This window comes from Mus caroli, chromosome 3 (assembly GCF_900094665.2).
Source record: "Mus caroli chromosome 3, CAROLI_EIJ_v1.1, whole genome shotgun sequence".
Classification (NCBI taxonomy): domain Eukaryota; kingdom Metazoa; phylum Chordata; class Mammalia; order Rodentia; family Muridae; genus Mus; species Mus caroli.
The window spans coordinates 99673499-99696246 of NC_034572.1; the positions used below are offsets into that span (position 1 = coordinate 99673499).

Genomic DNA, 22748 nt, shown 5'->3' on the forward strand with positions numbered 1-22748 from the left:
CCCTGCTCACGCCTCGGCTGTGATTCTGCCTTGTGATTGGTTCCTTCTTATTGGAGTAAAACAGAATTTCATCTGCCTCAAGTGAACCACACATCTCATCAGAAAGCATATGCAGGATACTGGAGAGAAAGCTCAGAAATTAAGAGAACTTGCTACTTTTGCAGAGAACTCTGTTTCAGTTCCCAGCACATATGACAGGCTCACAACCACCTGTTACTTCAGCTGCAGGGGATCCAACGCCCTCTTTGACCTTCTTGGCACCCGCATGTACATTGTGCGCATAAATTTATGTAGACCCATACACATAAATAAAAATAAATAAATAGAACTTTTTAAATTTTTAATATTTTTTATTACATATTTTCCTCAATTACATTTCCAATGCTATCCCAAAAGTCCCCCATACCTCCCCGCCACTTCCCTACCCACCCATTCCCATTTTTTGTTTTTTTGGCCCTGGCATTCCCCTGTACCGGGGCATATAAAGTTTGTGTGTCCAATGGGCCTCTCTTTCTAGTAATGGCCGACTAGGCCATCTTTTGATACATATGCAGCTAGAGTCAAGAGCTCCAGGGTACTGGTTAGTTCATAATGTTGTTCCACCTATAGGGTTGCAGATCCCTTTAGCTCCTTGGGTACTTTCTCTAGCTCCTCCATTGGGAGCCCTGTGATCCATCCAATAGCTGACTGTGAGCATCCACTTCTGTGCTTGCTAGGCCCCGGCATAGTCTCACAAGAGACAGCTATATCTGGGTCCTTTCAGCAAAATCTTGCTAGTGTATGCAATGGTGTCAGCGTTTGGAAGCTGATTATGGGGTGGATCCCTGGATATGGCAGTCTCTAGATGGTTCATCCTTTCGTCACAGCTCCAAACTTTGTCTCTGTAATGTAAGCATATTTAGGAAGTAGACATCCTATAGCAGTAGAGCCCTCTGGTGATCTAGTTGGCCAAAGGAGAAGTCCCACTGAAAAATACATTTATAGATTCTTCACTCATCCAGCAAGTCTCTTGAGTGTCTGGCTCGTGCTAGGTACAGTTGTACATACCTCTGCCTCCCTGGGGCTTGCAGTTTGGTTTGTTAGCCCCAAGGCCAATCCAGTTCACAGAATCACACAGTAGGAAGAGCTTGCTTGATGGCTCATGTGAGCCGTTGAGTCCTTACTGTGCACCATGCAGCGTGTTGGGCACCTGGGATCCAAAGATGAGTAGCCCCACCCCAAGACTGCTCTTAACCAATGAGGAAAATTGACATTTTGCAAGATCTCTTAGGGCATAAAGGAGTGAGTGCCCTGATGAATGTGAAAAACAGGAGTGATATGCCAACCGCCAAGTCAAGGTGAGCCCGAGGAGGTGACATTTGAACAACATCTGGAAATATGCATGTGGGCTGCCAGAGCAGATCATTCTCAGTGGAGAGAAGGACTTGGGGGAAGGTTAGAGGTCATAGAGAGGCCTGCAGCATTGGGAGCACAGATTTTCCAATCTAGCAGAAGCATGGGTGGCAGGAGAATGGGAGAGAAAGGGGCTGTATTTGTGCATCTGACTGTGTGTCTGTCTGTGTTTGTTGTGTGCATTCATCTATGTTTATTTGTGAATGTGTCTGTGTATGTCTATGTCTGTCTGTGTGTGTATATGTGTATTTGCATGAGTGTATGCATTAAATGCTGTCCACAACACATCACTCTGGACCATCAGGCAGGCTCTCCCTCTAACTCAAAACTTTTCCTCACTTGTGGTGTGACATATGTGGCCTAAAGCTGGTGGCTGTACACCTTGTCTTGACATCCTGCGTCTATAAATAGCTGACACACGGGGGAAAACACCGTTTAGAGATGTGTGGTTCCCGAATCTCCGATATCAATGTCACCTAGGAACCTTAAATGCAGGTTTGCCAGTGCCACCACAAATCTGCAGAATCAGAAATCACTGACGAGAGCCTAGCAGCCTGATTGCCTGAGGCTTCCGGATTGTTCTCATGCACACTAAGGTTTGAGACCCTGGTTTGCAGTATCAGCTTTGTCATCCCGTGTAGCTTTTGAGACAGCAAGGTGAGGAGGTTAATAGTTTTGCCCATCTCTTGGCGAGAGCCTGCATCTGTGACTGGTGCTAACCTTGCCCAGCAATGCAAACACAGCAAATGGCCTAGAAAATCACATAGCCTCTTCTCTGGGGTCTGTGTAGATGGATGGACCTAGAATATTATCCTCAGCACAAAAGAGCCTCCCACGGGGCTTCCGTCCTTGCCGTCTCCTTTCCCTCTCTCTGGGCTGCCCTTTCTCCTTGGGCTTATCTCTCCTTTCCTACAGGAAGGCACAGTGAAGACAAGAGTGCCTTTAAGTCAGCCTGTCTGGTGTATAGTCCCAGCATGGTGAGCCTGAGTGTGTCTTTAACCTGATCTTCAGTTAACTTACCCCAGAATAAAGACTGGAGAGGACTGCATGACCCACACTGATGCCCAGTGAAAACAGATCACTACTGGGTAAAGAGGCACATGCCTATAATCCCAGCACTGGGGAGATGGAGGTGAATGAGTCAGGAGTTTAAGGCAAGTTTCAGCTATACAAAGAGTTCAAGGTCAGCTTGGGCTATATAATACACTGTCTCAACAAAACAAAAATGCAGACAACACACACACACACGCACACACGCACACACACACACAACTATTGCTGAGCTATCGCTTCCTTTGTTGTTGTTGGCCCTGCTCTGAGTCTCCACTCTCCTCTGTGTGTCTACTCCAGGTGGGCCTTAGGGTTAGCAATCTTTCTGCTCCCAGTTGGAGCCGGGACTCACTTAGCAGATGAGCACCAAGGAGCACCTCACTTTGAAGACATGAGCAGCAGGGTTTATGTTGACCCCTCCAGACTATAGCTTTGCAGGGACTAGCAGTTGTGCACGGGGACACTGGAGTCAAAGAGACACTCCCACATGCAGTTCTGCAGTTAGACAGCCAGGTGACCTTGGGAATGCTTTTTGATTTCTTCGTCTATAATATGAGGATAATAACGTGTCTCCTTCTTGGGGTTGTTGGGGGTGGAGCAAATGAAGTGATGTGTGATGTCCCAGACAAGGCAGAAGTACTAAAATGCACACATTCTAGCCACACCGCTTCATGGAGAGAAGCTGTGCCCTTGGTTATCCAGAGAAAACAGCTCAATGTTTTTTTTTTTTTTTTTTTTTAATGTGCTTCTTGTCCTCTGGGCTCATCTACCACTGTATTGTTCTTTAACCCTGCACTGGAGGGCGCCAAGAGTTCTGAGTTCCCAGGGTTCACCATGGTGGCCCAACCAGCCCTCAGAGCTCTCCTGCTCCCAACCCAAAGAGGAAGCCTGTATCATTGCTTCTCAGAGAAGAAGGTGGACTCAGGACCAGGTGTGGCAGCATACACAAGACTTGCTCCTTGTAGAAGTGCACCAGGGATGAGCATCCTTGATTGGGCTCCTGCAGTGGGTAGTAAAGGGACAGTGCTTTGGCATGCAGTGACAGTGGACTCCCCGCAGTGGTCTTCTGGCCCTGCCTGAGAGGCAGGCAGAAGCAGCCTCCAGCTCAGCTGCACTTATCTCCTGGCACCTGGAGGAGGAAATGAAGGCGCAATTAACTGTACAAGGCGGGTGGTTTGTGCAGCTTAAGTTCAGATAAAAAGTTTAATTATCCCTAAGCCCTAATACAAATTAATTAGCCTTCCGTATTAGGGAGGTAAGCTTCCATGCTCTTGCTTCAGCCCAGACATCACTGTGGATTACTGAAGACATGCTGAGAGAAGGGGCAGGAAGCAGAGAGCACAGAGTCCTGGATTCCCACCTGTGCAGTACAGACAGGTGCCCCATGCTAGAGGGCCTAGGTGGAGTCCTGAGCCCTGTGCCTGAAACATTGCCTGTGTTTTACATTTTATGTATAATTGTTTGTTTACGGGGGGGGGGGGTGCAGAGCACACATGTGGAAGTCAGAGGACAATCTGATGGGATAATTTTTCTCCACGTGAATTGAACTCAGGGTGTGAAAAGTTTTCTATTTTCCCCCCTTGGCTCCGTCTTTTGAAATTCCACAGAGAAAGCAGGCCACATGTTTCCACTGGGACTCATGGAACTATCACCACTGTACCCTCCACCTGACACACCTGCCCAGGTAGACACTTACCCCTGGCCATCATGGTTATTACCATACCCTTTGGCTGTTGAGTGACAGGCCTGTTGTCTCGTCATGGCCAACTGCACATGATCTTTGCATGTTGCACTGCGTGTGGCCTTTCTGCTTGCATGTTCCACACACATCTCTTGATACACGTTGAGCAGGGGGACGACACCCTAAGATTTCCATTTTAATCACATCTTTGTGTAACTTAAGAAGTCGTGTCTACAGGTTTGCAAAAGCCCAATCTAAAACTAACAGTGGCTTGAGTTCAGAGCTTACTTGATAAATGCCTGTGAAGAGTGAGCACTTTCACAAACAGAAACTCATTTCCTCCCCACTACTCTATAAATGCCAGGAAACCAAGAAAGAAGGCAAGTGATATGCTCGAATTCACCAGTCAGTGGCAAAGCCAGGCGTTGGGCACTCAGCAGGTAGGCTGGCTCTCAGGACCCATGCTTTCTATCACTTTACTATACTGCTACTACTAGGGGCGTGGTTAGGATGGAGAAGAGGGAGCCGGTTCCAGCCAAGTCCTTAGAGCTCTCTTATTGGACTATTATATCTCCCCAGCCCTACGTACTCCTTTCTTCTCCTGCCTAAGTGAGAAGAAAGTAAAGGGTAGGGGAGGCCTGCAGGAAATAGCCCAGGTCTAACCCCAATATTCTGCCTCCTGCTACTAGTCTGACCATGAGCAAGATCAAGTCTCACCCAGCACAGCTGTCATTTAACTCCTTCGATCCATAGCTCCACCCCCACCCCAGTCCTACTCCTTCAGCAAAAAAGTTCCCATTGTTTAGGTGGCAGATGTCAATATACTTCTGCATCGTCAGCCCCCCTCTCTGTGTGGGATTCAGTTAGGCAATCTCCCATAGGTGTGTAAGGGTGCCTGGCCTGTGACATGTAACACAGCCTGGAAATGCAACCATGTGCATCAGGAACTGAGGAGAACTGCTCCCTAAACCACTTTCCTGAGTGGGATCTGGTCTCCTGTCAATGTCTCCTGTTCTCGTGTCAAGATGGCATGAGAAGATCAGAAACTGTTACACTGATGGACAGTGCTGAAGTTCAATTCTCCAGTGATTTCTTCTTCTTTTAAAAAAAAAAGTATAGATTTCTGTCAGCTAAGCAGGTCATTGATTATTTGAATTAAATGCTAGTGGTATCATTTGTCTTTGTTAAAATCAATCTGGCTGATTTCACCCATGATTACCACCTATGAAAATCCCTTGGACTCCTAAAGACTCCACTTCATAGTAACTCTACCATCAAGAAATCTGACAAAACCTAAGAACAATCAGCAGTGGCAGCCCCTCAGTCATCACCTTTATTGGCTCCAAATGAAAGAAGAGAAAGCAAAACTAGTAACAACTTTTGAGCTGGATCAATGGGAGTGGAGGGGATGGACCAGACCACTGAGATGTGGGGAAGTCAAGGATACAGCTGGCCTTCAACAATAGCTAGAACCACAGCTCACATGCCATCACATTCCACCTTTGATCCCTTTCTGTGCTTTGGACCTTTCCTTTCCTAACAGCCGCATGGTCTTTAACCACTGCACAGAATGTAGCTGCCAGTAGCTCCATAGACTGGCATTTTGAAGCTTCAAGTTCTTTGAAAGAAACTGATCTAGTCCCAAAGGTATATTCTGCATGGTCTCAGAATGATCTACAATAGTCATGCTTTTGGTTTTGAGTGTGCGAGTTTATTTGGTGTGGAGCAAGCAAAAGGGAGAGGAATAAATAGCAAGGAAGAGGTAGGCCCAAGCTTCAGAGAGATGGTGAAACAGAGTCAAATCGAGCATTTCAAGCCTCCAGCAGAGATGACTGGAGCAGCCAGACTGAAAAAGCAAACAATAGGTAGAAGCATCAAACCCAGGGCTTACAAACATCCAGCAGAAATTGACTGGGGAGGCCTTGTTGAGGCAGACAGCGGGAGTTCTTGATTGAGAGAGTCCCAGGCAGGGCAGAGCCAAGTAAAAGAACAAAAACAACAGAGACATGACATCATCACATTGGGTCATTTCACTCATCCAACAGAGACAGGTGGGGGAAACTGAGGCAGTCAGCTGCAGTTCCTGATTGGTAGAGTCCTGAGCAGAAAGACCTTTCCATCTCCTCCATGGTTGGGTCTCTGGCTTCCTGTTCCCAGTGTATGCATTTTATGGTATAGCATAAACTGTAACAACCTTGGTGGGAAATAATTGATCTTCTAGCTGTTCTCAAAAATACAATGTTTCAATGCCCTTACCTATTTTGTTGATTTTCTTTCTCCTTATTACAGAGTTAGGAGGGAGCAACCTGCTCCAGGACAGAATTTTGTAGAAGACAAGGGAAGGGCTCCTCACTCCCAGAGAAAGTTTTCAACAAGCTTAAATGGCATATGACAACATGCTAATGTGATGTATACTCCAAGGTACAATCCAGGACAGGTAGGAAGGTGCCAGCACCACTAGCCATCAGAAAAATGCAATCAAAAGACACTTAGCTCCCGCTCTGCACTCACTACAGAAGCCATCCTTACAAAGGCAGAAACTAACAAATGTTATCTTAGATGAGGGCACATGAAACTCCATAGTCATCACTGATGGGATTATAAATGTTATTCTGTTCAAAACAGCCTGGCAATACCTCACACTGTTAAACATTACCATGCAACCCTAGCTCATGAGAACAGAACCATTTAAAAGCTAAAACACGACTGTTCACTTATTATGAAGAAGCACCCTGCAAAATTGGTAAACCGTGGAAACAATCCTGTCGCTTGTCAGCTGGGGACTCGGTTAACAGAATGTGGAGCTATAAAAAGGACTTGACTCTTGAACATAATGAGTAAAAAGAAATCAGACACAAAGGCCATGAGTTCATGAGAAAAATACCCAAAGTAGGGAAGTCTTCAGAGACAGTATCAGTGGTCTGTGGGTGGTCTCAGAATTCTAATGTGTGGTCTTGCTGGATTGTAAAGATGGCCCATGGGATAGCTCAATGGTGGAACATTTGTTTAGCATGCAGCAAGCCTGGATTCATTGTCCAACATGTACACACACACACACACACACACAAAGAGAGAGAGAGAGAGAGAGAGAGAGAGAGAATATTCTCATTAGAAGCTTCAGGTGTAACTTGGTGGTAGTGCACTTTCCATAGAATATGTAGCCCTGGATTTGATTCCTGGTAGAAATAAACAATTACCATGGAGTGGTAGAAATCACAACTAGACAACTATGATAAAAGTTGATTAAATATACAACTTACATAGTAGAATTTTTGTGTGTTGTCTGCATCTTAGTAAAATGGTCAGAAATAAATCCAGGGTGGAAACTCATTGACCTAGCCTAGGAAAGACCCTGCCTTCTTTTGAATTTGTTATGACCAGAGGGAATGAGAAGAGTGGCCAGCGTGTGACTGGCGGGTTTCCTAGACAGAGTTCATGTTATGTTGATGAGTGAGGGGCACAGAAAAACAAGTCTACAACACAATAGACAACTTACAATTACCCAAGTGTGGAACTAATTGTTTTTTTAATTATTAATCACAGTACTGAGGATCTGAAGCCCATTCTAAAGGTGGTGTAGGCTTGGGTTAAATCAGTTGTCCAGGGTCATTTGACTAGTTAGTGAGTCCTACTGGCCCAGGGGTAAACCCAGGACTGATTCCAGCTCTTTTCCCAATTATTAGGCCATGCTGCCTCCCTCTGGCTTTATACAAGTTACTGGAAAAGTCAGGAACACACTACTGGAAGCCCAACTTTAGATCCCTTCTTTATTTCGTTAATGTTTACGCCTTCACTAAAGGAGACTCTCCTAACAGTGCTGAGTACTTCCTTTGTTGGCCTATGAGCACTGTTGGTTATCTTGAAGAAGTGCCAGACTAGAGGTGGTCACTCTGCCTCTTCTGGTCTCTTCTGCATCCATACACATCCATACCACTTCCTCTAGCTTGTCAAGGGTGTAAAGAACTGGGGCAGAAAGACATCCTGCAAAGTCATGATGGGATGGGCCTCCAGCCATCTCCTGATCTGCCAGCCCATTAACCTCACTCTCAAAACAAGAAATAAGGTTAAGTTGGCAAGATGTGTGCATAGCAAACCAAACACGGCTTATTTTCCAAGAGTTCACAAGCTGTCCGCTTAATAATCTGCCTTTGAATTCTGCCAGCAATCTGATGGCAGAAGTGATGGATGCCAAGCCTCTTGGTTTGTGGTTTCTCAATTTCAAAATACCGACAAAGCCATTTTAAGCCTCTAGCCTCTTGGTGTTCCTCTTCTGCGCTGTGATCAGAGATCTCAGGGAGTGGTTCTGCAGCCCTGCCTATACTCCGTGCTATCTCCAGGTAGGGTTGTGTACATTTCTGAGGGAATCTAATCAGTCCAGCCAGGCACATGCCCACTCTCCCTCCCAGACTCCAAGCTCCAAACCCTTCCGATGGGCATAGGTCCCAGTCTTCTCCATATGAAATGCATTCCTCTCAGCAAAGTGGAGTCGTTCTGTTTCCTCTGTCATCTGCTCCCTCAGACCATCTGTCCAGCAGTGGCTAGAGCTCCCCTCCCTTATTTCTTCAAACGTCTAAAACGTGTTTTGCTCATGATTCTCACCGGCCACAGCCACTCTCCGATGCAGCCTTCCTGACTCTGGCCTCTGGCCTGCCATCTTTAGCTTCCCCCGTGGTTGTGGAGCCACAGACACCCTTCAGTCTGTCATGTCATCTGAAAAGCTCAACTAATATGATCTATTGCACGGAAACTACCCGCCACCATCACTGAGATTGTGTGGATTTGAAACGATTAACTATCTTTAGGGCTCCCTACCGACAGAAATCATGGTTTCTAGATTGCCTGCAGGAAAGCAAATGTGTTTGATGTCCATTGGCTACATACATCAAGTGAGATCCCGACACTGGTTGCTCTTGTTATCCTCTCTTTATAAAGGAGCCCAAGGTCCAAAGTAAAATCTCTCCACGATCACAGTAATTTAATGGTGACCCAGGAGGGTCTCAGCCCAGATGGTCTTAGTAAAGAAATCCTAGCTCTCACTTCATCCCCCTCCCAGCCCCCCATCTCTTGAGTGTCCAGTCTGAAGAGGTAAATGTGACAAAAGGATTGGAGCAGGTCTCAATGGTCGTGTGTGTCTGAGACAGCTTAAGCCAGAACCCAGGGCTCTGTTCAGAGAGAAGGAAAGGGGAGGAAATCAATTCTCAGAGCTAGTCCGTAAGGTTTTGAGGGGCTTATATGAAGTCATTCATTCATTCATTCATTCACCCAACACTTGTCAACCCTGCCCTCTTCACAGTCCTCAAGTTTTCAGGGAAAGCCCTCAGGCTTCCAACATGGCTAACCTGTCTCCTTCCATATCCTCCGTGGAAACTCAGGGCACGTGGATCCCCTCAGTATCATTGCCTTTGCGTTTCTTCATTTTACCAGCGGTTTCTGCTACAGATACAGCCGGCTCACAGCTTTGGCCAAGGGAATCCTCATGGTTCTTCCCTTCATAAGGCCTTTAAATTATCTCAGTAAAGAGGAAGCTAAGCCTAACTGCTGTGGAGAGCATCGTATTGATTGCAGGAAGGAGGCTTGGGCCAGCTGCCTGGGGCTGAGCAAGGGCCAGGCCGCACTGGTCCCAGGGGCAACAGCCATCGTGTGAAGCACTTAAGAGAGTTCTAAACTGAGAAGAGTCCAGCATTACTCCAAAGTGGCTAAAGCAGCTGAGTGTCAGAGACCACGCGCATCTCTGAGACAGCACGGTTGGTTAGAAAGGAGATGAAGTCAAGATGCACAGGCCCCATCTCAGCAATGTAACAGGCAAACCATGACAGAACCCAGACCTCAGTTACTTCATATGTGTAAGTGAACAGAAGCTGAGTTTATTGTTGGTTTCTGCGTTATACTTGAGAGCTTCCCCTTCTGCTTCAAACCCACCCATGGCTCCTCATGTGCTTAAACTCAAATCCATACCCCTCACCCCAGATACTAGATGTTGAATGCTGTGTCCTGCCTACCTCCTCAGCTTCATCTCTGTCTGCAGCCCTGCTGGACCCTTGATAATTTCTTGAAAGAACTATTTGTATTACCTGAGGCCTCTTACTTCCCGATCCTTCTGCCGGGTACGCCCAGGCCTGGGTGTTTTACTTGGCTAGAAATCACACTTCACATCTTATCTCAGTGAGGCCTTTCCTAACCACATCATTTGCCTGTTCTCTTCATAGAGCCAGCTGAATGCCACAGGGCTGTTAGGACTTTTAATAAGTGTTTTGGTTTAATAAACTCTGAGAATTTCATAAAAATGTATTTTGATCACATTTCCCCACAAATATTTCCCTTCTCTCTTCCCAGATCCACCCTGTTATCTTGAGTTTCTATTGATGGGATAAAATACCATGATCAAAAGAAACTTGGGGAGGGAAAAGGATGTTGCAGCTCACAACTCTTAGATCTCACTCCATCACAGAAGGAAGTCAGGACAGAAACTCAAGACAAGAACCTGGAGGCAGGAACTGAGGCAGAGCCATGAAGGATCGGTGCTTTCTGGCTTGTTCCTGTTGGCTTACTCAGCCTGCTTTTTTATACAGCTCAGGAGGACTACCTGCCCAGGGTTGGCACTACCCAAAGTAGACTGAGCCCTCCCACGTAAATCACTAATGAAGAAAACACCGAACAGACTTAACTATATGCATTTTCTCAATTGAGAGTTCCTCTTCCAAAATGACTTTAGCTTGTGTCAAGTTGACACGGAACTAACCAGCACACATCTGTCCAGTCTGCCCGAATTTTCTACCACTACAACTACAACTCCTCCTCCTCTTCTTCCTCTTCCTCCTTCTCCTTTGGTTGTTGCATCAACTCCAATTTGTGCTGTCTATATATTTCTTGGTGTGCAGACACTCACGAGAGTGTGGTCAACCTATCACAAACCATATCTTCAAAGAAAACTAACAGTTCCTCACTCCCCCAAAGCCAGCAAATATCCATATCTCCTCAGTTAGCTGTGGGGATGATTGAAGCCCTTCTCACTCCATGCTAAAGTGTTGACTGGCTTGATCTTGTGGAGGCAAACAGCTACTGTGAGTTCATGAGTGCTGCCATTCTATCATGGCCATAGAAACTCTTTAGATTCAGTCTCCCCCCAACCTCCAGGTCTTATAATCGTTTTGTTCCCTCATCCATGATGGTCCCTGAGCCTAGGGACACAAATCTGATATGAGTGCCTTGTTTGTGGCAGAGCATGACACAGTCACATATTCTCTGAACTTAAATAGTTGTACGTTTCTGCATCAACTGCTATCTACTCACAAAGAAATGTCTGACGTTTCATCAGCTCCAGTGTCTGCTGCCCATATACATCTGGATGCTGGGTCACCCTGGATTGTGTTTGACTTTCCCGGAGCCATAGCTTCACAGACAGCTGACTGTCCCTCCCTACTAAAAGCCATCAGATGTTCATAGCTCCTCATTTAGAGGTGGGGACTCCTGTGGGTCAGGCCCTACACCTAAACAAAAGCTCTTGGTTGCCCCATAACATTGATTCTGCTTTGTCACCCATGGCATATCTTGCCACTATTGCAGCTTACAGGGTTCACAGCTGGGTAAGACCGTGGACGTCCCCTGACCCCAGAAGTCTACATAGAACTTTCTAATGCTGTGAAAACTGGCCAGCAGGGAGGAAGCTCCCTGGTCAGAACCAATTTGATTGACTTCTCCATGCCATGATGGTGTCTTTAGCAATAGAGTTGTGCCAAGTTCTGGTGCCAACCAAGAGCAGTGGTAATAGCCTATGTTCTTTTGGGGGTCTCCAGGACAGCTTTGACCGACAACTCCAGGGGAAGTATCCTATGCCCAGCACTGGGATTTTTATTTGGCAACCTATAGCTTCTGGGAGGAGCATTAATTCCTGTGCAGAATAACTGCGCTTAAACTCGTTTGTGGGCTGGAGAGATGGCTCAGTGGCTAAGAGCACTGACTGTTCTTCCAGAGGTCCTGAGTTCAATTCCCAGCACCCACATGGTGGCTCACAACCATCAGTAACGAGACCTGATACTCTCTTCTGGTGTGTCTGAAGCGTACTCATATACATAAAATAAATAAATAAATCCTTTAAACTCTTTTGTAATATATATTGTAGTTATTCTATATAGGATAGGGATTAATATATAGTAATATGATGATCATAATTTGTATGATATATATTCATATATGTGTATGTATATGTGTAATTATGGTATATGTGGTTATAAAATAGAAGGTTACTTTATAGCTTTCTCAAACATCCTTGAAGTTAGTCATCTGTCCCCACCCCTCCTTGCCCTCCCTCCTATCCCTCTCCCCCCTTAAGTCTCTCCCCTTGTTATTCTCCTTTCCCCTTCCTATCACCCCTGTTCTACTATCCTCCCTCCCTTAAGGGATCACCAATGGTCCCTTTCTGGGTTTGTGCATTCTACAGATACTCCAAATTAACCACAAGTCTAAGTCTTGATGCTAAAATCCACATAGGAGTGAGAACTGTAGCGTTTGTCTCCTGGGTCTGGTTACCTTTTCTCCACAGGGCTTTTTAACAGGATCATTTACTAGTGTGTGGCCTTCCTCATAGAAAGCAGCTCCATGAACATAGGTGGTTTGCTTCTTTTGCTCACTTTGGGATTATAGCCCCGATTCCCGTGTATAGTAGCTACTGTGGCACACTAATGAATAAATGAATAAATTAACAAGTGTTCGAGCAAGTGAGTGATTGGCTATGAAGCCCCACTTGTTTCCCACATGGCCTCTTACTTATATCCTCTCTCTTGTGCCCACCCCTCACCCTCTCTCTTACAGATATGGAGACATGGTGCCTAAGACAATCGCAGGGAAGATATTCGGCTCCATCTGCTCCCTCAGCGGTGTCCTGGTCATTGCTCTGCCGGTCCCTGTGATAGTCTCCAACTTTAGCAGGATCTACCACCAGAACCAGAGAGCAGATAAACGCAGGGCGCAAAAGGTAAGTCTTAGAGACAGGGTTGGGAGAGGGAGTAGGAAGGGTGGGAGACTCAGGCAGCCTTGCCAATCCTAGATCCTTTGGAGGATCCCTGCATGGACATCCTCTCACTTGGAAAGATGAGGCAGTGTTGTATCCTCCTACCCACCAATGTCCTCAGTTAGCCTCAGTCTGCTGCTATAGAATGCAACAAATCTTCAGTTATTGACACAGAATCTGATTGTCCTCCATGCAAGTAATCTATTAACTGACACATAGCTCCATTTCTATACCCCCAGCCATGGCCACCAAGCAGCCCACCCAAGAGCTTACCAGGAAACAAAATGCCATTTTAATATCCTGTTGAGGGCCTATAAAAAAACCAAGTGACAAAAATAAATGTGCAGAAAAGAAAAAAAATGAACACTGTGAGAGGAGAAGAGACTGTGGCCACTGGTTCTAGGTCAAGTGGAACATCAAATATTAGTAAGCACCAGGGTGCCATGTCAAGTCACAGAACTCAGTTGATAACTAGAGAGTCAGCACCAGGCCTGGGCAAAGCTCTGGGTTCTGCCAAGTCTGTACTTAGAAAACAGGTAAGTGAAATACCATTGTCTGCCCATACTGAGCAAGATGCCTACAGGCTGCTGTGCTCAGAAACCCCTTTCTCCTATGGCCTTCAGGCTTCTCTCTGGGACAGCAAGGTCACACCACAATTCCAAGGCATCATCCGGAGATGGTTCCTGGCAATACTTTTACAAGGGTTCTGTATTATTTGCCTGGCTGTGACAAATGCCTGTCATATATAATTAAATGCTTCAGAAGGCTTCGTCTGTCTGCTTGGCCCTCAAACATCATGGCGACAGGGGGAACACATGATGGAGATTACTCTTCATCTCTTGCCAGACTGTGGCGGAGATGGAGGGAATGCCAGAGCTCCGCTGTCTTTCTCTTTTCATCGGAGCCCACGCCCACGTGCTGGCACCATTCCCATTAAGTGGGTCTCTCTCTAAACAACATAGATACTCCCAGAGGGTGCCTCACCAGTCTCCTGAGGGATTCTAAGTTCAATCAAGTTGGGAAAGACTAGAAGGCAAGGGATATCTGAAGGGAAGTGTCTATTTCCCTTTTGATCTGGGATGAAAATGGTACCTTTATTGCTCTGGAAGTCATGACCTGTGCCTCTGTGTACACAGAGGTCAGTCTCTGTAGAAAAGACAGAAGGGCACCTTGTTGGAAGATGAGTTTAGAGAGAAGGAATTTGCTCTTTTGTCTTTCTTCCATCCTGTCACTCCTACAGATATTTAAGTAAGCACCTTCCATGTGACAGGCCTAACAGCTAGATTACTTGCTCCCACTGGCAGAAGTAATTCCTGGGTAGCAGGAATTACCATACAAACGAATGTAGAACCTAAGAACAGGTCTGTGTATACTGGCTATAACATAGTTATAAAAAGCTACAAGTTTGCTGAGCAGTGGTGGTGCATGCCTTTAATCCCAGCACTTGGAAGGCAGAGGCAGGTGGATTTCTGAGTTTGAGGCCAGCCTGGTCTACAGAGTGAGTTCCAGGACAGCCAGGGAGATACAGAGAAACCCTGTCTCGGAAAAAAAAAACAAAAACAAACAAACAAAACAAACAAACAAACAAGGCCACAAGTTTAAGCTAACTCTAAAACAATGGTATAACAACGTATACAGAAAACAAATAGCAAAATATACAATGAATAATATAATCATACACTAAGCCTGCCCCCAAATCCTAAAAATGACCTCTTGCAAGTCATTGTCTCCCCTCCTCCTTACCTTCCTGTTCCCCTGTACCCATGCCTGGTCTGTAATTTTGCCAGCCATAAATTCTTTCTTCTGAGGTCCTCTGTCCCCTGTAGCATCTACCTTCTATCTCTTCACCCAAAGTCAAGGTCTCCTCACTCCCAGACACTCCTGAAATGGAAGTCTTATCTTTTCCTGTTCAAGGCAGCTGGTAAAAGTGAACAATGACTAGATACATCACACAGTTCTAAATAAAGGGGCAAAGAAAACCTGGCTATCACATCCAAACCCCAAGGCCAGGTTATCCTATAGCACATATGCTGCCCTTGCACCTCCTAACCCCTGGCAAGCACAGACACAGGGGGTTTGTTTTTGTTTTTTGATTTTTTGGTTTTTGGGATTTTTTGTTTTTTGTTTTGTTTTGCAGAGTGGGTAGGGTTCTCAGGAGTGCCAGGCTCAATGGTAAGAGCCCCTCCAGAGGTAGCTGTGCTCTGTAGCCACCTTTCCCTCCCTGCCTACACCATTCCTACTTCTCAAAGAAGCCCATCTGCAAAGACTATAACATGGAATGTTTCCCGCAGACTGTATAAAGCTTATGGTGTGTGATTAAAATCCAGAAGGACTAACTCTGGCTTTTTCCTCCCTCTAAGCTACTCAAGAGGAGCCCTCCACAACCCCTTTCTCTATCCTTTGAACTAAGTAAATATTTACATGTTTTCACCCAGCCTGGGTGCTGTTTCTCCTCCAGGTGGCACAGCTCTGTCTCAGTCACCTTGGGCTTCCTGTGAGAGGGAAAAACAATACTGTCTGCTCCCAGCACTCAGTCTGTCATGGTGAGCCAAGGCAAGGCTGACTCAGGGGATTTAGCGAAAGTGGAGAGATTGGGACAGGGAGGAGGTTAGGGAAGCTGATGATAGCCCTTAGCCCCGATGGTGCTTCTGGGAGATGCAAGGACATAAAAGTAAGCTCCAGCCAGGGCGCCTGGTAGATAAAGGCTCCAAAAGAAATGAGTGTGTCACATCTACCCTGGGGACTGACTACTGTGGTCCAGGAGAACCAGAGCTGAGCCAGTGTCGTCCAGCAGAGGCACTCAGGATAGAGAAGCTTCCACCTGCCCTAGCTCTGCCCACATTCTTTGGGTTCAGGGGCAATTGTCTTAGTTTTGCTTTTACTTTTGTTGTGCTTGGGATTAAACTCAGGGCCTTGTTCTTGGTAGGCAAATGCTCTATCTATCCTTTAACTACACCCCCACCCCCAGTACCATATCCTTTGATTTTAAAGAAACATTTCATAACTATAGGTCCACGTGTACTTGCAAAAATAGACCTTTTATGTACTTTGGCCAGTTTTGTCTAATGATTGCATGTTATAAAACTGTGCAGTACACAAATGGTATGAAGCAACCTCTCTCACCCATCTTCTTCAGACTGCCCCAGGGTTTTTGGGTAGGGTGGGTTATTGTTGTTGTTGGTGGTGGTGGTGGTGGAGGTGGTGGTGGTGGTGGTGGTGTGTGTGTGTGTGTGTGTGTAAGGGTGTGTGTGTGTGTATAGGTGTGTGTGTGTATGTGTGTGTGTGTGTGTGTGTGTGTGTGTGTGTGTGTGTGTGTGTGTGCTTCAGATCCCTCACCCATGGAGACTCCTGCAGACCCAGAAGCATCATGACTCTGAGAACCCCTGTGGCTTTTATAACCACACCCTGCTATATCTCCACTCGTCCTTTCCTCCTGGGAACCATTTGTCTGATCACCACCTATAAAAATGCTTTCATTTCAAAAAAGTTGCATACATTATGTACTCATACAGCAGGTAACCTTCAGGAGTTGGCCATTTCCACCCATATAATTCCCAGAGACTAATTAAAATTATATCACTAATCCCTTATTCCAGGTCTAGTTGTACAGGCTGTATGTAATTCCAGATACTCAGAAGGCTGAAATGAGAGAATTGTAAGTTCAAGGCCAACCTGGGCTACTTCATTCAAAGGCAGCCTGGGTAACTCAACAAGATTCTGTCTCAAAAAAAAAAGATTTTTTTTTTAATTTGAAGTCCATTCACCAGTTCTTTCAATGTTCTCCCTCAGTAGTGTTCCACTGGGCAGTTGTCTATTGAAGAACATGTAGGATAGCAATGGTTTTCAGTTATTACAAGTAAGAGCAGTGAACATTCGTGTGTTCATGTTTATATCAGCATGGCTCAATGTCTCTCTGATAAATGTCTAAGTGTACAACTGCTTGCGTATCCATTTCTCTCTTCTCCACCTGCCCCTTTCAAGGCAAGATATACAAAGACTCCTGTGCAGGCTGTCCCTGCCAGCTGCAAGCTAGGGAGTTTCAGTTGTGACAGGTTCCTCGAGGGTCATCGGATGGTCTGGACATGTCCAGGCTGACAGTGTTGTACTGGATCTCACTCCTCCAACCCCAAAGTTCCATTTGTACCTGTTGAAGATTCCACTTCCTGGGCTTTGGTCTTGAAGGTTAGAAACATACCGGAAAGGAGGTGAACTCGGGGAGGAAAGCGAAAGATGCTGTGAGAAAGATGCTGCATTTGGCTTCCTAGTTAGAAGACATGAGCTGAAACCTTTCCAGTCCACATGCTGACACAAAGACTGCGCCTGTTTACAATAGCTTTACAAGCACAGACTTCCAGCCAGCTGTACTTGCTCTTCCTCCTTTGGCTACCACAAGCTTTGCTTGAACTCCTGCTCAGTGTTGAACCTGCACTGGATGCTAGCAACAAAAGAATGTGCATAAGCCCAAGGCTCTGGCCCTCAGGAACACGAAACCAAGCAGAGAGCACCACCAAGTTTTACACGGAAGGATACAGTTCTGCAAACATGCCTCAAACCTCTGCATCCCACTTGGGAATGATTAAATGATACGGTGTGTTTGATGTGACAATCTTCTACTTTAATAGAATCCAGAGTGAGATAAGATTAAAAGAAGTGCCACAGAGGAGGACAGGAGAACCTTTCATCTCCAGAAAGTAATAAAGACAGAGCCTACATATGAGAAAGGTCTGGCTGTAAGTGGCAATCAGATTATATAAGGCCATTATAATGAGCTTTACACAATTGGATTTCCATATGCAGCCCTCAAAACCTAGCCTTCTCCCAAAGTAACAGCAGTCAACTCCATGAACTATGAGGAACTCACTGGACTATTAACATCTACCATGGGATGCATGGGATGCGGCAGCAGGGTTCCCGGGCAGACTTATCCTAGACATGAAATGAATGAGTGAATGAGTGAATGAATGAATGAATTGTTCTCAGAGATGGGAAGTGACAGGAGTGGTTCCCTGGCCTTTCTTTTGCATGTCTTCCTCTTCATTCTCTCCACGTAGAGGAGCAGCCATCCTTGGATTTATAGGAATACCTTCGAAACATAAGTTCTAGCCCCTTCTCCGTATTCAAAGACCAGGGGAAAGTTGAATTATCCCTGCTAGGAGATACTGGCTAGTGGGAGAGTTCCCAAGAGACAGGGAACGTAACATATCTTTGTGATTCCATTGACAGTCCATCTTTCAGAGTCCATGTTCAAGTTTTGTGTGTCACTCTACCCAAAGGCAGGAAGAGGATCTTCCACTCCAGATTAGGACTATGACTCTCAAGGACTCTTCTTCTTAAGAGCACTGGCTTAGAGCTGCTTCCAGTTCTACAGAACCCAGGCGATGTGCTTTAAGCCAAAGGGGGTTGGTTGTCTGCTGAGGGCTTTCCCAGGGAGGGTTTCAGTTGTGGAGATAAACCCAAAGAGATATACTGGAATGTGTTCCTTTCTGGACATACACACCAGGCCACCTCTACGTGTAGTACATCCTTCCCACTTCTGTGCCCAGCATATATGTATATTGATTGACACATCCATTAATGTATCTACTAATAACTTCCAAAGCCAATCATGCACCTATAAATACATTTCTTAACTTTAAAAAGAGCGAGAGGCCCCTGGTAACAAAGAAGGCAAACGGGAGAGAAACAGTGGAGAGACAAGCAGGTATGCTGCCTTAGTGGAAAGACAAAGCTTGTGGTAGCCAAAGGAGGAAACAGACACCTCAGTTAAGAGCTGTCACTGGTACCGTTGCTCTCTTCACTTTTTTTTTTCATAATTAACTATTATTTGGGAACCTACAGCATGTGGGGAACCAACCACACTGGAATCCAGGAGAGAATCAGGACAAGTTAGCACATACTGTCCTCTAGGGACTGACTCTACAGTCTCATTAGGGATAGGAGATAATTGAATGGCATAAGCCATTGTGAAATACTGAGTGGAAACGGTCATGAACGCTTCAGGAGAGAGAACTTGAAACCATGGTATTCCTTCCACCAAGAGACTCTACCCAGGCGGAATGTTTGTGAAGATTCCTAGAGTCCTGACCACGGCTAAATTGCAAAGGTGGGTACATAGGTCTTAGATCCAGTCTAGCATCTCTATAAAGAGATGCATAAGGCTAGGACACAGGAGCTCATTTTCCCTTATCAGACAATGCTGGGGGAACTCAGTGGGCAGCTGTTGTCACAGGCTCTGCCAGGCTTGCTCTTCTCGTATCTTATTGTCTCTCTTATTGTCTACCAACCACAGAAGGCCCGCCTTGCCAGGATCCGGGTGGCCAAAACAGGAAGCTCCAATGCCTACCTGCACAGCAAGCGTAATGGGCTCCTCAATGAGGCCCTGGAGCTGACAGTAAGTGCCCAGAAGACCTAGCCGAGGAGATAAAATAGAAATAGGTTTGTTTTCTCATCCACACGAACCAGCACTCTCCAGAAAGCTTCAATTTAGACTCTGACAGAAACCTGTTTCCAAATCTTCCCACCAACATAAAATATCACTGCTGCCCATAAGCCCACTGTTGACAAGGACCCCCAGCCCAAGGCCAGTGTGTTTCATGGTGATAAGCCCTAATATGGCGTATCAAGATTTTTTTCCCATGCTCTTCTATCCTTCTATGATGAAAAGGAGAGGCTGGAAGAGGCGAAGATATCAGCTTTATCCGTGGTCTTTTTTTTCTCCCTAGGGCACCCCAGAAGAGGAGCAGATGGGCAAGACCACCTCACTCATTGAGAGCCAGCACCACCACCTGCTACACTGCTTAGAAAAGACCACTGTGAGTTCCAGCCTACTGCCCCCTCCTGCCTCATCCCTGACCTCCCAAGGCTGTACACACGTTATCATCCCTAGGCCAGAGAGTTCATCTGTCCCCTTCCAATCCAAAACCATAGTCTCTCTGCCCCTAGGATGAAGACCCTAAGGGTGGGGCAAGGTCACCAGAGTGACAGATCAACTGTGTCCTACGGCTCTAGAGAAGAAGCCACTCCCATGGCCTTCCCATTCCCCTGTAACACCAGCAGGTGTCTTGGTTACTGAAGACTAAGAGTTTTGGTTTTTATTTCTTAGTTCTGATGGACATCACCCTAAAAGAATGTACAAAGGGTAGATTTGCCCCACCCCTGTTGCTGGGTTGATGCAATCCTTTTGTGCCTACATTAATGAAGGGGGCAGCATATATATTCTTTAGCCAAAAATTTATCAGTCTCAACCCCGCTTAGTAACTTTGCAGTTTTGTAGGGAGTTTGAATCGTGAAAGGCCAATTGCTAAGGCGGATCATGGCTTAGGGTGCCACAGCTGGAATGAGAATGATGCTTGTGCCTTAGTGACAGCCTGAAAGGAAGGGCAGTAGGGCCAACCCTGAACCCTTGGCAAAAGGTGCTAGGAACAGTAGGGTGGGAGAACTCAGAATAGAATGAACATCTTCCCAGTTCCTTGCCAGTTCCCTGGAGTCTAGAGTCAGGGCTCAGCACACTCTGGAAAGGAACTTCTTAATTCCTAGTAGCCCATAACCTGGCCTCCCAGATGCTAGATGCCTCTTACTCAAAATGAATACGATGGATGACAGTTGAAACCCAGTGAGACCTTCCCAATGGGGAAGTGCTTTGCAAACCCAGGCTCCAGCATCTATGGTCAAAAACCATCTATGCATATCTAGAAGTTCTCCCAAGGAAACTGAGCTTGCCAATGGTATAGGCCCAGACCCCACTGCCCATTCCAAGTTGCATGTGCTGGGTGGAATGTATACATTAAAAGGACATGGGTGGAATCCTTGGGGTTTGAAGAGCTGGAATGTTGGCATTGGGGGTTCAGAGATGGAATGCTGGGGTTGGGGGTGGTACGCTGAGGCTGAGAGAATGCTGGACTGACTGCAGGGATGGGATATTGGAATGCCAGATTCTAGGGAAGGAATGTAGGACCCAGGGGTGGAATGTTGGGATAGAAAGAGAAGAGTATTGATATGGAAAGAGTGAATGTTGGGTTGGGTTAAGCAGGTTCCTATTGGAACCAAGGGGTGAAATGTTGGGACAAGAGAAGCAGAATGCTGAGAACAGGGAGGGCTGGAATGTTGAACTTGGAGGGTGGAATGCTGGGATTGAGAAATTGAATGTCAAAACTGGAATGCTGGAATGTACAATCAATGGTGTTTCTATCTTCTGTTGGCATGTTGTCCTGTAGGGGTTATCCTATCTTGTGGATGATCCCCTGTTATCTGTACGAACCTCCACCATCAAGGTATAACTTTATAAATTCAATTGTTCTTCTCTCTGAGTCTTGAGTCTGTGGATCTACTCTGCTTACCCCTAGCCTGGTTTTCTGCATGTGCAACTGATTCTTCCTGGGCTTATGCTATCTCTGATGTCACACCCAGTACCAGCTCAGGCTCCTAGTGGTTTTGTACCCAAACTACCCAATTTCCTTTCCCATTCTTTCCTTTGACCCTCCCCAGGGGCTGAGGGGACAGTGGGATCCAGCTTCAAGGTTCGTTTCCTCTGGAATGCCCAAGTGCCACATAGCTCTATGCTGCCTCCCACATTACCTGGGAACTCCTGGTACTGGCTGCCAGGGGACTCTTTGATCTCTGTTCTTATACTTCTCTTCCTCCTCATTCTGACAGCCTTAGCCTCACTGCCAATGCCACAGAGTTTTAATCACCTTGGTCAAGCAGCCATTTTCAAATTGTCTTGGGTTTAGCTACAAGCCACGCTCATGCCCTATAGTCAAGACACAGTTAACATTCTTTCCCAAGCTCACAGTTGACCTAGGAATCCTGTACCACCAGGTAGTTAAAGATCCATATGCTTTAACCAGACAAAAAGGAAAAAAAATGAAAAGAAATCTTATCCTTAGCAATTTGACCCCTTTGCATTCAAGAACATTGTCCCTCCAATTCTATGAATGGTCTGAAACGTTTACAAAGTTACGTCACATCGCTAAGAGTCATCAGATGCATAAAGACGAACTAGAAGACTCATATTCAATGGCTTCAGAGCTTACTGATTCCAGCTCTGCCGATGCCCCTAGGTCTCTCCGAGCCCCTTCTACTCAAAGCTGTATATGGTGTGTATGAAACATAATGGTTTAACAACTGTGCCCCTGTCCAATCAAATGGCCAGGGAAGCCAGTTTGAGTCTTTTGACATTGACACCTGTGAAAATGAAACCTCTCCCAAACACTTCTCTGTAATCCAGCCATCTGGGCATCGTTCATGAAAGACCCCAAGCAGGCAGACAGGCAACCAGAGACTGGGGCTCTGCCCTGCCCTTTTCTTCTTTTTCACTTTCTCTCCTTCCTCCCCCAGAACCACGAGTTTATTGATGAGCAGATGTTTGAGCAGAACTGCATGGAGAGCTCAATGCAGAACTACCCCTCCACCAGAAGTCCTTCTCTGTCCAGCCACTCGGGCCTCACCACCACCTGCTGCTCCCGTCGTAGCAAGAAGACCACACACCTGCCCAACTCTAACCTGCCCGCCACCCGCCTGCGCAGCATGCAGGAGCTCAGCACGCTCCACATCCAGGGCAGCGAGCAGCCCTCCCTCACCACCAGGTGGGCGGCTTCCCTTCCTGCCACCCCCAAAGCC

The 22748-nt window shown here is 46.2% G+C and overlaps 1 protein-coding gene across 2 annotated transcripts in view; it reads left to right on the forward strand.

The window, feature by feature from the left end:
• Kcnd3 (potassium voltage-gated channel subfamily D member 3) overlaps window positions 1–22748 on the forward strand; it is a 222009-nt gene that overhangs the window by 193605 nt on the left and 5656 nt on the right. Inside the window, exons 3-7 of one of the 2 annotated variants that reach the window (XM_021158357.1) lie at window positions 12932–13094; window positions 19420–19521; window positions 19853–19942; window positions 21344–21400; window positions 22467–22714. In XM_021158357.1, the coding sequence (XP_021014016.1) occupies window positions 12932–13094; window positions 19420–19521; window positions 19853–19942; window positions 21344–21400; window positions 22467–22714 (660 nt within the window). The remainder of the gene's footprint in view (window positions 1–12931; window positions 13095–19419; window positions 19522–19852; window positions 19943–21343; window positions 21401–22466; window positions 22715–22748) is intronic. The other variant, XM_021158358.2, reaches the window with a different exon arrangement.